Source organism: Trichomycterus rosablanca, chromosome 21 (genome assembly GCF_030014385.1).
Source record: "Trichomycterus rosablanca isolate fTriRos1 chromosome 21, fTriRos1.hap1, whole genome shotgun sequence".
NCBI classification, from domain to species: Eukaryota; Metazoa; Chordata; class Actinopteri; order Siluriformes; family Trichomycteridae; genus Trichomycterus; species Trichomycterus rosablanca.
The window spans coordinates 19350355-19367722 of NC_086008.1; the positions used below are offsets into that span (position 1 = coordinate 19350355).

General features: G+C 35.4%; 1 protein-coding gene across 2 annotated transcripts in view; it reads right to left on the bottom strand.

Moving 5' to 3' along the window:
• Nucleotides 1-1404: 1404 nt before the first annotated feature.
• bmp2k (BMP2 inducible kinase) overlaps nt 1405-17368 on the bottom strand; it is a 60194-nt gene continuing 44230 nt past the window's right edge. For both annotated transcript variants that reach the window (XM_063017943.1, XM_063017942.1), the window contains exon 16: nt 1405-3609. In XM_063017943.1, coding sequence (XP_062874013.1) covers nt 2279-3609 — 1331 coding nt within the window. In that variant the 3' untranslated portion in view covers nt 1405-2278. The remainder of the gene's footprint in view (nt 3610-17368) is intronic.

Sequence of the window (17368 nt, forward strand, 5' to 3'; positions counted from 1 at the left end):
GTTGGTGGAGTATTCTCAGTCCAGCAGTGACAGTGAGGTGTTTAAAAACTGATCCACAGCACAACACACACTAACACACCACCACCATGTCAGTGTCAGTGCAGTGCTGAGAATGATCCACCACTTAAATAATACCTGACCTAATACAGGACCTAAGAGTCCTGACCTTTGAAGAACAGGGTGAAAGGGGGCTAACAAAGCATGCAGAGAAACAGATGGACTACAGTCAGTAATTGTAGAACTACAAAGTGCTACTATGTGGTAAGTGGAGCTGATGAAATGGAAATTGAGTGTAGAAACAAGGAGGTGGCATTTCTGCTGTACACTGAATTTACTATAATGGGGGGGTAAAACCTTACGTAATGCTTCACTTCATGCAGAATTTTACCCAGCAGATGCCCAAACATTCTCATAAGACCGCATGTGTATGTATTTATTTTGTATGTATACAAACCGTGATTCCCTTTTTATTGTAGCCTATAATCATGTGCTCATGATTGGCTGAGTTTAAAACTATTTGGGTCTGTCCGAAAACCTGGTGATCTCTCTACATAGATGCATTTTAGGTCATCCTACTTGCCAGAGAAGAGGGCGTGTCTAAATTCTTAGATACATTAAAATGCTCCTACTGAGGCGCCTCGATTCTGAGCGATAATCTGGCTGCATTAATTTGTTGTGCCGCCTCAGCACGTTGGTTCGCTTTAGTGCGGCTAAATAATCTGCCTTACGAGTCTGATGCCTTGTTAGAATCCTCACTACTTAGGCAGTAAGGCAGCTCACTAGGTTTTCAGACAGACCCCTTCCTTGTATATTCAGGCATTTCTAGTGAACAGTGTTTTGATGATTAACTTTTCCGTTTTCGTGTGCATAGAAATGCTACCAACTTGAACAAGGCCTAGAAGAAAATAAAAAAGGCACCAAACCAGCCTCGTGTGTATCTGAGGTACAATACCGCAGGGTTGTTGTGTATTGCTAGGGATGTAACGATGCACCACATGACGGTTAAAAATCGATTCACGTGTGTAATAATGAATCGATGTTCACTTTAAACAGCAGAAAATCCTCGCCTGGTTGACGTCACTACAGGGTTTGGAATTTTCCAGCCAAATTTATTCATGTGAGGATACTTTCTTTATTTATTTAATGTGGGATCTATTTCATTCAGTTTGTACCTACCTTAGAAATAAAAGGGCAGTCATTATTTAGATAAATAAAAGATAAGCACAAGTACAGTATTTTATACGCCGCTCAGGTGGCGCAGCGGTAAAAACACGCGCTGGAACCAGAGCTGGGACCTCGAATACATCGTATCGAGTCTCAGCTCTGCCTGCCGGCTGGGCTGACCAGCCACATGAACAACGATTGGCCTGTTGTTCATATATGGGTGGGATTAAGCCGGATAGGGTCTCTCTGTCATAACTAATGCTGGCTGACTGATAGCGCCTGCACGGAGATGAGAAAAGAGTGCTGTCAGGGTGTGTCTCTCCGTACACAGTGCTGATTCGCATTGCACTCGTCAAAGTGTAGGTGATAAGATGTATGCATCCGTATGCGGCTGCTGCCTACATGTCGGAGGGGGCGTGGGTTAGCTTCGTTCTCCTCAATCAGAGCAGGAATCGGGAGTATGACGCAATCGGGCAATTGGACGCACTGAAAGGGGAGAAAAATGCATTAAAAAAATATTAAAAAATAATACAGCATTTCATTTCTATTTTATTTTTTTAAGAGAAATAATAAAAGGAAACTTTGTCATAATTTGTCTTCAATTGAATTTTAATATCGTGAACCCAGTATCGTGAATCGTATCGCATCGTAGGTAGAGTGTATCGTTACATCCCTACTTATACCCCTATAAGGCAATATGGTGTAAAGCTGACCTATCGGGTAGATCATTCAGGAAGCAACGACCTACACAAGGACCACGGATAACCTGGCGGTCCGTGACTGAGCACGCAGGCAGCATTTCCTCGAACAACATCGTGATGCAGCATCGAAGGCTTCTCAGCAGACAGGTAGAAACTGAAGGTGATGCAAAAAATGCCTTCCATTCAAGTTCAAGTCAAGTTTAGTTTAGAAAAAAAATATATATTAAAAATTGTCTTGTTACGTGTTAATGGTGTAAAAGCTGTAAAAACTACAACAAAGGCCTGGGACAGACTCCGATCACCCCACACAGCTGCCGTCCGTACGTTTCAGAGAGCCGTTTCGGCTTTGCATATCGTAGCAGCATGGCGCAGAGGCACTCGGTGTGTGCCGGAAGACGTGACACATCGACGTTTCACTGCTTTGAAGGAAAAGGTGCAGCTCCGAATGGGTCCAGGTCCATCTGTGGGGGTTGCTGAGGATCACCCTGAATAACCAGTTCAGTGAAAGGCACAGCCCCAAAATCATCCATTATGTTCCCTTCGAACGTGGTGTGTAGAGACCCGGTCCGGGATCTGCCGTGAGCCGAGCTCACGTCGCTCTTGCTGTCGGCCAGACCGGGGTGCTGACCGTGTCGGGCGCCGTCTTGCGGATGGAAAGGCTTGGCGCCGAACGGGTCCAGCACGGCATCTTCGGAGGGTAAGGACGTTCCCTTTTCTTTTACGTCCCCCATTGAGATGCTGATGTTCTCTTTAGAGGCGCTGAGGAACTCGTTGCTGCTTTGGGAGTCCCGTCTTCCGACCTTCTTGTGCCGGCGGACCCGCTCCGGGGTGCGGAAGCTGGGCTTGTTGCTTTTCCTGCCGCTCGTCGGGGTACTGTGGTGGCGCTTACCGTTACTGCCGCTGGCCTCTTGTTTGGTGCGTCTCTGGCGTGAGGAAAGCTTTTGGAGGCTTCTCTGCTTTAACTTTTGAGGGCTTTGGGGCTCCTCGAAAGCCACCGGGACAAAGATGTCTTCTTGACTCTGGGAGGTGGGTACGGGGTGGTCGGGCTGGAAGGGTGAGAACCCAAAGACGTCTACGCTGGCCGGCGAGATGGGTGGTGTCTGGTCAGGAGCATCGCCGCTCCTGCTCGACTTGGAGAGATTCCGGCTAAAAGGAGCTTTGGTGAACACGTCTATTTCATCCAGGGGGTTTTCCTTGCTTGCTTGTCTGAAAGGGGCCTTGGCAAAAACATCCATGCACTCGGCTGGTTTGCTGGGCTGGACACCACCGGTGAAGGGCACGGCCCCAAACACATCCATGGCACGTGTACCCGGCACAGCCGCACTAGGTGAATCAGAAGCGGGGATCAGATCGGCACCAGACTCTGCCAGTCTCCCAGTCGCTTTTCTTCGGTCACAGTCCGAGTCAGAGCTATGCTTGTCTTCTTCCTCCTCCACCTCGTCCTCAGAGTCCATCAGCAGTGGCCTCTGACCCAGGTTCTCTGGCTCAACGTCTTCGGGTTCACTGTTCAGGCCTTCATCTTCCTCCACCTCCTCATCTTCACTGCTCTTGGGCGATGGAGGATCAGACTCAAAGTCACTGTCTGTTTCTTCTTCCGATCTGTGAGGCAGCAGGCCAGTGGAGCCCTTTTTCACAGGTTTCTGTTCCCCACCAGGTGGTTGGATGTCTTCTTGCAAAGGAGCTGGTCGGGCAAGGGCGTCGCCAGGCTCTACATTCGGTTGCTCCGCTGCTTGTAGACCAGATCCTGATAGAAACAAAAAGAAGGGAAGCGGCAGGTAAGGTTCAGGTCAAGGTCTGGCATGCAAATGATTTGTTTTTGAGAAGGACTGTAAGTTTGCAGAGACGTGATGTTTAACTCAGCTGCTACATTAAAAGATTTTTATGTTTTGACTGTCTTTTTTTTTCAGAACACACATACATATACGGGGGCGGGGGGGGGGTGTATACATAGCAAAAAAATTTCCATATTTCACGAAAAAAAAGGGGGACAAAACTGGCCATATATATTGCCCTATTTGGGAAAAAATCTGCCCTACAGGGAAAACATTTTCATATATAGGGGAAATTTCTGCCCTATATAGGAAAAAATATCTGCCCTATATAGGAAGAACTTTCATATTTACAGGAAAAATTTAAATTTTTCTTTTCCGTAAACAGGTGTGCGTATATATACACACATCTGTATACAAGCTGGATGTGATAGTAAATGTATTCCAACACCAAGGTGCAAATAAAAGTCACCTTTGAACACTATACTGCACACCGCTACTCTAATTCATTTTAACTTCTAAAGTCCATATATAACATTATTAAAGCGTGTCTACAGTTTGGCCTCCTCTGTAGAATGAATGAGCTGTTTACACAGTGTGGTACTTCATTCCATTTGGAATCCTCAGTTTAACTGGTCAGATTCGTACCTCACGCTGTGCAGACAGAGCTGCAAATCTGTTACCATCTAAATCCTCCAAACTGGCAGGAACAGACGCAGGGTTAGCCAAACATAGTCTTAGCTAAGAGTAACTTTAGGAATGGGGGGGGGGCTGGAGGGGGATATGGGAGGCAGAGAAAAGTAAAATAATCGTCCTACAACGATCAATGCTGAAGCACGGCACAAGAGACGGCATCTGTTCAAGCCTATAATACGATATCTAAGGCTGTGGTGAGTGTATAGCATGATATATAAGGCTATATAAGCGTATAGTACGATATATAAGGCTATATAAGCGTATAGTACGATATATAAGGCTATATAAGCATATAGTGCGATATATAAGGCTATAGTAAGTATAGTGCGATATATAAAACTATAGTAAGTGTATAGTATGATATATATGGCTGTAGTAAGTGTATAGTATGATATATAATAATAATAATAATACATTTTATTTATATAGCGCTTTTCAAGATACTCAAAGACGCTTTACATAAGACAAATAATCAAAACAAATACGTACATACACCATACAAATCATAGTACAAAAATCTAAATCTAAGGCTATAGTAGGTGTATAGTATGATATATAAGGCTATAGTAAGTGTATAGTAAGATATAAAAGGCTATATAAGCGTATAGTATGATATATAAGGCTGTAGTAAGTGTATAGTATGATATATAAGGCTATGTAAGCGTATAGTATGATATAAAAGGCTATATAATCATATAGTGCGATATATGAGGCTATAGTAAGTGTATGGTATGGTATATAAGGCTATAGTAAGTATAGTGCGATATATAAAACTATAGTAAGTGTATAGTATGATATATAAGGCTATATTAGCGTATAGTGCGATATATAAGGCTATATAAGCATATAGTGCGATATATGAGGCTATAGTAAGTGTATAGTATGATATATAAGTCTATAGTAAGTGTGTAGTATGATATATAAGGCTATAGTAAGTGTATAGTACGATATATAAGGCTGTAGGAAGTATAGTACACATACTATACACTTACTATATACGGCTGTAGTAAGTGTATAATAGTATGATATTATAAGGCTGCAGTAAGTGTATAGTATGATATATAAGGCTGTAGTAAGTGTATAGTATGATATATACGGCTGTAGTAAGTGTATAGAATGATATATACGGCTGTAGTAAGTGTATAGTATGATATATACGGCTGTAGTAAGTGTAAAATAGTATGATATATAAGGCTGTAGTAAGTGTATAGTATGATATATACGGCTGTAGTAAGTGTATAATAGTATGATATATAAGGCTGTAGTAAGTGTATAGTATGATATATAAGGCTATAGTAAGTGTATAGTAAGATATAAAAGGCTATATAAGCGTATAGTATGATATATAAGGCTGTAGTAAGCATAGTGCGATATATAAGGCTATAGTACGCATAGTGCGATATATAAGGCTATAGTAAGTGTATAGTATGATATATAAGGCTATGTAAGCGTATAGTATGATATAAAAGGCTATATAAGCATATAGTGCGATATATGAGGCTATAGTAAGTGTATAGTATGGTATATAAGGCTATAGTAATTGTATAGTATGATATATAAGGCTATAGTAAGTGTATAGTATGATATATAAGGCTATATTAAGTGTATAGTATGATATATAAGGCTATATAAGCGTATAGTGCGATATATAAGGCTATATTAAGTGTATAGTATGATATATAAGGCTATATAAGCGTATAGTGCGATATATAAGGCTATAGTAAGTGTATAGTATGGTATATAAGGCTATAGTAATTGTATAGTATGATATATAAGGCTATAGTAATTGTATAGTATGATATATAAGGCTATATAAGCGTATAGTATGATATATAAGGCTATATTAAGTGTATAGTATGATATATAAGGCTATATAAGCGTATAGTGCGATATATAAGGCTATATAAGCATATAGTGCGATATATGAGGCTATAGTAAGTGTATAGTATCATATATAAGTCTATAGTAAGTGTATAGTATGATATATACGGCTGTAGTAAGTGTATAATAGTATGATATATAAGGCTGTAGTAAGTGTATAGTATTATATATACGGCTGTAGTAAGTGTATAGTATTATATATAAGGCTATAGTAAGTGTATAGTAAGATATAAAAGGCTATATAAGCGTATAGTATGATATATAAGGCTGTAGTAAGTGTATAGTATGATATATAAGGCTATAGTAAGCATAGTGCGATATATAAGGCTATAGTAAGTGTATAGTATGATATATAAGGCTATGTAAGCGTATAGTATGATATAAAAGGCTATATAATCATATAGTGCGATATATGAGGCTATAGTAAGTGTATAGTATGGTATATAAGGCTATAGTAATTGTATAGTATGATATATAAGGCTATAGTAAGTGTATAGTATGATATATAAGGCTATATAAGCGTATAGTGCGATATATAAGGCTATATAAGCATATAGTGCGATATATGAGGCTATAGTAAGTGTATAGTATCATATATAAGTCTATAGTAAGTGTATAGTATGATATATAAGGCTATAGTAAGTGTATAGTATGATATATAAGGCTATATAAGCGTATAGTGCGATATATAAGGCTATAGTAAAGCCTTATATATCATATAATAGTATGATATATAAGGCTGTAGTAAGTGTATAGTATTATATATACGGCTGTAGTAAGTGTATAGTATGATATATAAGGCTATAGTAGGTGTATAGTATGATATATAAGGCTATAGTAAGTGTATAGTATGATATATAAGGCTATATAAGCGTATAGTATGACATATAAGGCTAAAGTAAGTGTATAGTATGATATAAAAGGCTATATAAGCGTATAGTATGATATATAAGGCTGTAGTAAGTGTATAGTATGATATATAAGGCTATAGTAAGCATAGTGCGATATATAAGGCTATAGTACGCATAGTGCGATATATAAGGCTATATATATATCTATATATCTATAAGGCTATAGTAGGTGTATAGTATGATATATAAGGCTATATTACTATAGCCTTATATAGTATACGTGTATAGTATGATATATAAGGCTATATAAGCGTATAGCGTATAGTATGATATATAAGGCTATAGTAAGTGTATAGTATGATATATAAGGCTATAGTAAGTGTATAGTATGATATATAAGGCTATAGTAAGCATAGTGCGATATATAAGGCTATAGGAAGTGTATAGTATGATATATAAGGCTATAGTAAGTGTATAGTATGATATATAAGGCTATATAAGCGTATAGTGCAATATATAAGGCTATATAAGCGTATAGTGCGATATATAAGGCTATAGTAAGTGTATAGTATGATATATAAGGCTATAGTAAGTGTATAGTATAATATATAAGGCTATAGTAAGTGTATAGTATGATATATAAGGCTATATAAGCGTATAGTATGATATATAAGGCTATAGTAAGTGTATAGTATGATATATAAGGCTATAGTAAGTGTATAGTATGATATATAAGGCTATAGTAAGCATAGTGCGATATATAAGGCTATAGTAAGTGTATAGTATGATATATAAGGCTATAGTAAGTGTATAGTATGATATATAAGGCTATATAAGCGTATAGTGCGATATATAAGGCTATATAAGCGTATAGTGCGATATATAAGGCTATAGTAAGTGTATAGTATGATATTTAAGGCTATAGTAAGTGTATAGTATGGTACATAAGGCTATAGTAAGTGTATAGTATGATATATAAGTCTATAGTAAGTGTATAGTATGATATATAAGTCTATAGTAAGTGTATAGTATGATATATAAGGCTATACAAGCGTATAGTATGATATATAAGGCTATAGGAAGCGTATAGTGCGATATATAAGGCTATAGTAAGTGTATAGTATGATATATAAGGCTAGTGCGATATATAAGGCTATAGTAAGTGTATAGTATGATATATAAGGCTATGTAAGTGTATAGTATGATATAAAAGGCTATAGTAAGTGTATAGTACGATATATGAGGCAATATAAGCGTATAGTACAAATATATAAGGCTATATAAGCATATAGTGCGATATATGAGGCTATAGTAAGTGTATAGTATGATATATAATTCTATAGTAAGTGTATAGTATGATATATAAGGCTATAGTAAGTGTATAGTATGATATATAAGGCTATATAAGGCTATAGTAAGTGTATAGTATGATATATAAGGCTATATAAGCGTATAGTATGATATATAAGGCTATAGTAAGTGTATAGTATGATATATAAGGCTATAGTAAGTGTATAGTATGATATATAAGGCTATAGTAAGTGTATAGTATGATATATAAGGCTATAGTACGCATAGTGCGATATATAAGGCTATAGTAAGTGTATAGTATGATATATAAGGCTATATACCAGTGTATAGTATGATATATAAGGCTATATAAGCGTATAGTATGATATATAAGGCTATAGTAAGTGTATAGTATGATATATAAGGCTATAGTACGCATAGTGCGATATATAAGGCTATAGTAAGTTTATAGTATGATATATAAGGCTATAGTAAGTGTATAGTATGATATATAAGGCTATAGTATGATATATAAGGCTATAGTAAGTGTATAGTATGATATATAAGGCTATAGTAAGCATAGTGCGATATATAAGGCTATAGTAAGTGTATAGTATGATATATAAGGCTATAGTAAGTGTATAGTATGATATATAAGGCTATAGTAAGTGTATAGTATGATATATAAGGCTATAGTAAGTGTATAGTATGATATATAAGGCTATAGTACGCATAGTGCGATATATAAGGCTATAGTAAGTGTATAGTATGATATATAAGGCTATAGTAAGTGTATAGTATGATATATAAGGCTATAGTAAGCATAGTGCGATATATAAGGCTATAGTAAGTGTATAGTATGATATATAAGGCTATAGTAAGTGTATAGTATGATATATAAGGCTATAGTAAGTGTATAGTATGATATATAAGGCTATAGTACGCATAGTGCGATATATAAGGCTATAGTAAGTGTATAGTATGATATATAAGGCTATATACCAGTGTATAGTATGATATATAAGGCTATATAAGCGTATAGTATGATATATAAGGCTATAGTAAGTGTATAGTATGATATTTAAGGCTATAGTAAGTGTATAGTATGGTATATAAGGCTATAGTAAGTGTATAGTATGATATATAAGGCTATGTAAGCGTATAGTATGATATAAAAGGCTATAGTAAGTGTATAGTATGATATATAAGGCTATAGTAAGCATAGTGCGATATATAAGGCTATAGTAAGTGTATAGTATGATATATAAGGCTATAGTAAGTGTATAGTGCGATATATAAGGCTATATAAGCGTATAGTGCGATATATAAGGCTATAGTAAGTGTATAGTATGATATTTAAGGCTATAGTAAGTGGTACATAAGGCTATAGTAAGTGTATAGTATGATATATAAGGCTATAGTAAGTGTATAGTATGATATTTAAGGCTATAGTAAGTGTAGTATAGTATGGTATATAAGGCTATATACCAGTGTATAGTATGATATATAAGACTATATAAGCGTATAGTATGATATTTAAGGCTATAGTAAGTGGTACATAAGGCTATAGTAAGTGTATAGTATGATATATAAGGCTATAGTCAGTGTATAGTATGATATATAAGGCTATATAAGCGTATAGTGCGATATATAAGGCTATATAAGCGTATAGTGCGATATATAAGGCTATAGTAAGTGTATAGTATGATATATAAGGCTATAGTAAGTGTAGTATAGTATGGTATATAAGGCTATATACCAGTGTATAGTATGATATATAAGGCTATATAAGCGTATAGTATGATATATAAGGCTATAGTAAGTGTATAGTATGATATATAAGGCTATATACCAGTGTATAGTATGATATATAAGGCTATATAAGCGTATAGTATGATATATAAGGCTATAGTAAGTGTATAGTATGATATATAAGGCTATAGTACGCATAGTGTGATATATAAGGCTATAGTAAGTGTATAGTATGATATATAAGGCTATAGTATGATATATAAGGCTATAGTAAGTGTATAGTATGATATATAAGGCTATATAGTAAGTGTATAGTATGATATATAAGGCTATAGTAAGTGTATAGTATGATATATAAGGCTATAGTAAGCATAGTGCGATATATAAGGCTATAGTAAGTGTATAGTATGATATATAAGGCTATAGTAAGTGTATAGTATGATATATAAGGCTATAGTAAGTGTATAGTATGATATATAAGGCTATAGTACGCATAGTGCGATATATAAGGCTATAGTAAGTGTATAGTATGATATATAAGGCTATATACCAGTGTATAGTATGATATATAAGGCTATATAAGCGTATAGTATGATATATAAGGCTATAGTAAGTGTATAGTATGATATTTAAGGCTATAGTAAGTGTATAGTATGGTATATAAGGCTATAGTAAGTGTATAGTATGATATATAAGGCTATATAAGCGTATAGTATGATATATAAGGCTATAGTAAGTGTATAGTATGATATATAAGGCTATAGTAAGCATAGTGCGATATAGTAAGTGTATAGTATGATATATAAGGCTATAGTAAGTGTATAGTGCGATATATAAGGCTATATAAGCGTATAGTATGATATATAAGGCTATAGTAAGTGTATAGTATGATATATAAGGCTATAGTAAGCATAGTGCGATATATAAGGCTATAGTAAGTGTATAGTATGATATATAAGGCTATAGTAAGTGTATAGTGCGATATATAAGGCTATAGTAAGTGTATAGTATGATATATAAGGCTATAGTAAGCATAGTGCGATATATAAGGCTATAGTAAGTGTATAGTATGATATATAAGGCTATGTAAGCGTATAGTATGATATAAAAGGCTATAGTAAGTGTATAGTATGATATATAAGGCTATAGTAAGCATAGTGCGATATATAAGGCTATAGTAAGTGTATAGTATGATATATAAGGCTATAGTAAGTGTATAGTGCGATATATAAGGCTATATAAGCGTATAGTGCGATATATAAGGCTATAGTAAGTGTATAGTATGATATATAAGGCTATAGTAAGTGTATAGTATGATATTTAAAGCTATAGTAAGTGTAGTATAGTATGGTATATAAGGCTATATACCAGTGTATAGTATGATATATAAGGCTATACAAGCGTATAGTATGATATTTAAGGCTATAGTAAGTGGTACATAAGGCTATAGTAAGTGTATAGTATGATATATAAGGCTATAGTCAGTGTATAGTATGATATATAAGGCTATATAAGCGTATAGTGCGATATATAAGGCTATATAAGCGTATAGTGCGATATATAAGGCTATAGTAAGTGTATAGTATGATATATAAGGCTATAGTAAGTGTATAGTATGATATTTAAGGCTATAGTAAGTGTAGTATAGTATGGTATATAAGGCTATATACCAGTGTATAGTATGATATATAAGGCTATATAAGCATATAGTATGATATATAAGGCTATAGTAAGTGTATAGTATGATATTTAAGGCTATAGTAAGTGTATAGTATGGTATATAAGGCTATAGTAAGTGTATAGTATGATATATAAGGCTATAGTAAGTGTATAGTATGATATATAAGGCTATAGTAAGTGTATAGTATGATATATAAGGCTATAGTAAGCATAGTGCGATATATAAGACTATAGTAAGTGTATAGTATAATATATAAAACTATAGTAGGTGTATAGTATGATATATAAGGCTATATAAGCATATAGTGCAATATATAAGGCTATAGTAAGTGTATAGTATGATATACTGTATAAGGCTGTAGTAAGTGTATAGTATGATATATAAGGCAATATAAGCTATATAAGGCTGTAGTAAGTGTATAGTATGATATATAAAGCTATAGTAAGTGTATAGTATGATATATATAAGGCTATAGTAAGTGTATAGTATGATATATAAGGCTATAGTAAGTATAGTGCGATATATAAGGCTATAGTAAGTGTATAGTATGATATATAAGGCTATAGTAAGTATAGTGCGATATATAAGGCTATAGTAAGTGTATAGTATGATATATAAGGCTATATAAGCGTATAGTGCGATACATAAGGCTATATAAGCGTATAGTGCGATATATAAGGCTATAGTAAGTATAGTGCGATATATAAAACTATAGTAAGTGTATAGTATGATATATAAGGCTATAGTAAGTGTATAGTATGATATATAAGGCTATATATCGCATAGTATAGTGCGATATATAAGGCTATAGTAAGTGTATAGTATGATATATAAGTCTATAGTAAGTGTATAGTATGATATATAAGGCTATGTAAGCATATAGTGCGATATATAAGGCTATAGTAAGTGTATAGTATGATATATAAGGCTATAGTGAGTGTATAGTATGATATATAAGGCTATATAAGCGTATAGTGCGATATATAAGCCTATATAAGCGTATAGTGCGATATATAAGGCTATAGTAAGTGTATAGTATGATATATAAGGCTATAGTAAGTATAGTATGATATATAAGGCTATAGTAAGTGTATAGTATGATATATAAGTCTATAGTAAGTGTATAATATGATATATAAGGCTATATAAGTGTATAGTGCGATATATAAGGCTATAGTAAGTGTATAGTATGATATATAAGGCTATAGTAAGCATAGTGCGATATATAAGGCTATAGTAAGTGTATAGTATGATATATAGTAAGTGTATAGTATGATATATAAGTCTATAGTAAGTGTATAATATGATATATAAGGCTGTAGTAAGTGTATAGTATGATATATAAGGCTGTAGTAAGTGTATAGTACGATATATAAGGCAATATAAGCTATATAAGGCTGTAGTAAGTGTATAGTATTATATATAAGGCTATATAAGCGTATAGTGCGATATATAAGGCTATAGTAAGTGTATAGTATGATATATAAGGTTATAGTAAGTGTCTAGTATGATATATAAGGTTATAGTAAGTGTATAGTATGATATACAGTATAAGGCTGTAGTAAGTGTATAGTATTATATATAAGGCTATATAAGCGTATAGTGCGATATATAAGGCTATAGTAAGTGTATAGTATGATATATAAGGCTATAGTAAGTGTATAGTATGATATATAAGGTTATAGTAAGTGTATAGTATGATATACAGTATAAGGCTGTAGTAAGTGTATAGTATGATATATAAGGCTATAGTAAGTGTATAGTACGATATACAGTATAAGGCTGTAGTAAGTGTATAGTATGATATATAAGGCTATAGTAAGTGTATAGTATGATATATAAGGCTATAGTAAGTGTATAGTATGATATATAAGGTTATAGTAAGTGTATAGTATGATATACAGTATAAGGCTGTAGTAAGTGTATAGTATGATATATAAGGCTATAGTAAGTGTATAGTATGATATATAAGGCTATAGTAAGTGTATAGTATGATATATAAGGTTATAGTAAGTGTATAGTATGATATACAGTATAAGGCTATAGTAAGTATAGTATGATATATAATATAGTAAGTGTATAGTATGATATATAAGGCTATAGTAAGTGTATAGTATGATATATAAGGTTATAGTAAGTGTATAGTATGATATACAGTATAAGGCTGTAGTAAGTGTATAGTATGATATATAAGGCTATAGTAAGTGTATAGTATGATATATAAAACTATAGTAAGTGTATAGTATGATATATAAGGCTGTAGTAAGTGTATAGTATGATATATAAGTCTATAGTAAGTGTATAGTATGATATATAAGGCTGTAGTAAGTGTATAGTATGATATACAGTATAAGGCTGTAGTAAGTGTATAGTATGATATATATAAGGCTGTAGTAAGTGTATAGTATGATATATAAGGCTGTAGTAAGTGTATAGTATGATATATACGGCTGTAGTAAGTGTATAGTATGATATACAGTATAAGGCTGTAGTAAGTGTATAGTATGATATATACGGCTGTAGTAAGTGTATAGTATGATATATACGGCTGTAGTAAGTGTATAGTGTGATATATACGGCTGTAGTAAGTGTATAGTATGATATATACGGCTGTAGTAAGTGTATAGTATGATATATACGGCTGTAGTAAGTGTATAGTATGATATATACGGCTGTAGTAAGTGTATAGTATGATATATAAGGCTATAGTAAGTGTGTGTATAGTATGATATATAAGGCTGTAGTAAGTGTATAGTATGATATATACGGCTGTAGTAAGTGTATAGTATGATATATAAGGCTGTAGTAAGTGTATAGTATGATATATACGGCTGTAGTAAGTGTATATGAAGAAACCCCACACACAAGAAAAGCAGCAGAACTTCAAACCCATTACCAAAAAAACTCACCAGTTGGCGTCACCAGTCGCTGTAGGTGTGCTAGCAGCTTCTTTTTTCCCTTTCTTGCTTGACGGAACGCTCTCACGTATATCACACTTTATAATAAGCCACATATACTATACAGACAAAAGTATTGGGACACCCCTTCTAATTATTCAATGTGTGTGTTTCAGCCACAACAGTTGCTAACAGGTGTAATAAACGTATAACTTTATGCCTGACTTACTGGATGGGTCATGTGCCATGGGAGAGGGCTCTTACTGTGGTTCTATGGAGTCCCTGAGCCTTGGGAATGGCTGTGTTTTATATTTATATCACAGACTGAGATAGTGCTCCTATAGAACTTGGTGAAAAGGAGCTTGAAGCCAAGCCTAGCTGATCTTGACATTGGGGTAACTGGAATAGTAATCAGCGTAATCTAGGTGTGATGTGTGTAATAATATATGGACACTGATTGTGACAAACCTGAACTAACAGGGAAATCGGGGGGCGTTTCTAACTAATGCTCTTGTATACGAGATAAAGACAGCCATGCTCATGATTAAAACATCATGTTTATGTCATAGAGTAGAACTCCTCAGGAAAAGCCTTAGCAAAATATATCAGAGGGGACATGTGCCCCCATCCCAAATATTCAGATATGCTTTAAATGCCCCTCCCCCCCCCAATATAATGATGTAAAAATTATAAAGAAACGTTCAATTAAATTCACCAGCTTTGATTACCGCTAGGATCCGCCAGTGCTCCCGACACCCCTGCACATTTGGTGACAACCCCCCCCCACCCCAACACCCATGGCTACGGCCTTGAGCAGCGATGCTACAGCAATCATCACCCTCTATAATAAAATCCACAAAAGTGTGTTGCTTTTGGATAGTTTTATTCATCATTAGCAGTTGATATACACATGAATGATACATTTTAATACATGAGCATTTACATTCATGTTTTATAGGAACAGAACACTTTAAACACTGTCAACTTAAACGCATCTATGTATATCTATGTATAAATATATAAAAAAGCCTACAGTTGCTATACTTGCTTGCTCTATAATAATGAATATTTGGCCTAAGAAGCATCCCATCACGCATCCCATTCACCTGCTCATATTATTATTATTATTATTGTGCTACAATACAACATATGCAGTACCTGGTTAGTTACGAGTTAAACTAGCTACTCATGGGCAAAATCCTGATCCTACAGGCTTAACACTGTAAGCATTAGCACTGAGTTTGTCACTCGGGCCTGAGGGTTCGAATCTGACCATGATGTCTAGGCTATAATAAACGACTCCCTTAATTAACGCTCCGTCTGTCAAGGTCGAAAACGATGAAGCAAACACGCAGCCCTTTATTATGTGCTCTTAGACGTGTAACAGAAGGTTTTTTGTTCTTACGCAGAGTGTTAAATATGGCTCAGATTCGATTCGATTCGATTCGATCTTACTACCCACCGTGTCCCATTGAACCAAGATGTTTCTGAGAATGAGAATGGCTGTCTTTATCTTTATCCACTACAGAACGTTTATAATGAAGCGACAAAACAACACAGGAACAAGCAGACTGGTAGCATTATGGTCGACTTACCTTTAAAATAATCATGCAAATGTAAATCGAAGCACTTGTGCTTACACTGTAGCGCAGTGCTTCTTAACCTGCAGCCCTAACCAAAGAATATTAGATCAATTAGAGATAAACGTCACGTTTTACACACTCTGGTTACATTCCTGACAGGACAGGTTACACAATGTCAAACACAGTCATGGTCATGGACAATTTTCTATCTCCAATTCACCTCACTTGCACGTCTTTGGACTGTTGGAGGAAACCCACACAGACGCGTGGAGAACATACAGAAAGATACACATTCGTGTGGGCGTCCCGGTGGCGCAGCGGGACATTCCGCTAGCACACTATCGCCGAGATTCTGAACTCCATCTAGCGGGCATAACTGGCAGTGCAGAGCAGCAGACTCTAGCGTCTCTGCTAGGGCGGGATGACCGGACTATGTGGGTGGGGTCTTCAAACGCTGCGCGAGGACCCTGGTTAGCAGATAGAGAGGCGCCTGTGCCGAGTGCACGGCTGAAAAAGGGTTCGGAGGGGGCGTGAGCAGCAATATACCCACCCTATTAACAAAACAAACAAAGGTCCACACATACATTCTCAGACACAGCCTGGTTCTACGAGACAAACGTACTAGCAGCAAAGCATCACGTTAAAAGGGGGGGGGGACGAAAAAAAATGAGGACTGCATCGGAACTCACCCTCACTAATCAATCGAACCTGCCAACGTTCCCGTAAATTGGCAACTCGAAGTATCTTCACAGTTCACAAAGTAATCCCAAAAAAAAAATACGAACGCGGCTGAACGAGTGAACCCGAGCCAATTCTAACACTGGAGAGGAAACTTGTGATTAGTGAGAAATTGGCACCCGGGCTTATGAAGATCTCTGGAAGCGCTTTAAGCGAGTGAGATCCACGAGCGTGTACCTGAGAAATCCTGGCTTTCACCACGACGTCCACGTCGGGTACGAAGACGGAGCTAATTGAGACCGAAAAGAATCAGTTCGCTCGAGAATGATTTATTTTCACACACGCTTCTACGTGTGTGAAAAGTAACCGGACGCGTGAACGTGAGCATGTCGGACGTCCGGTGTGTGACCTTTCAGCTAGATTAA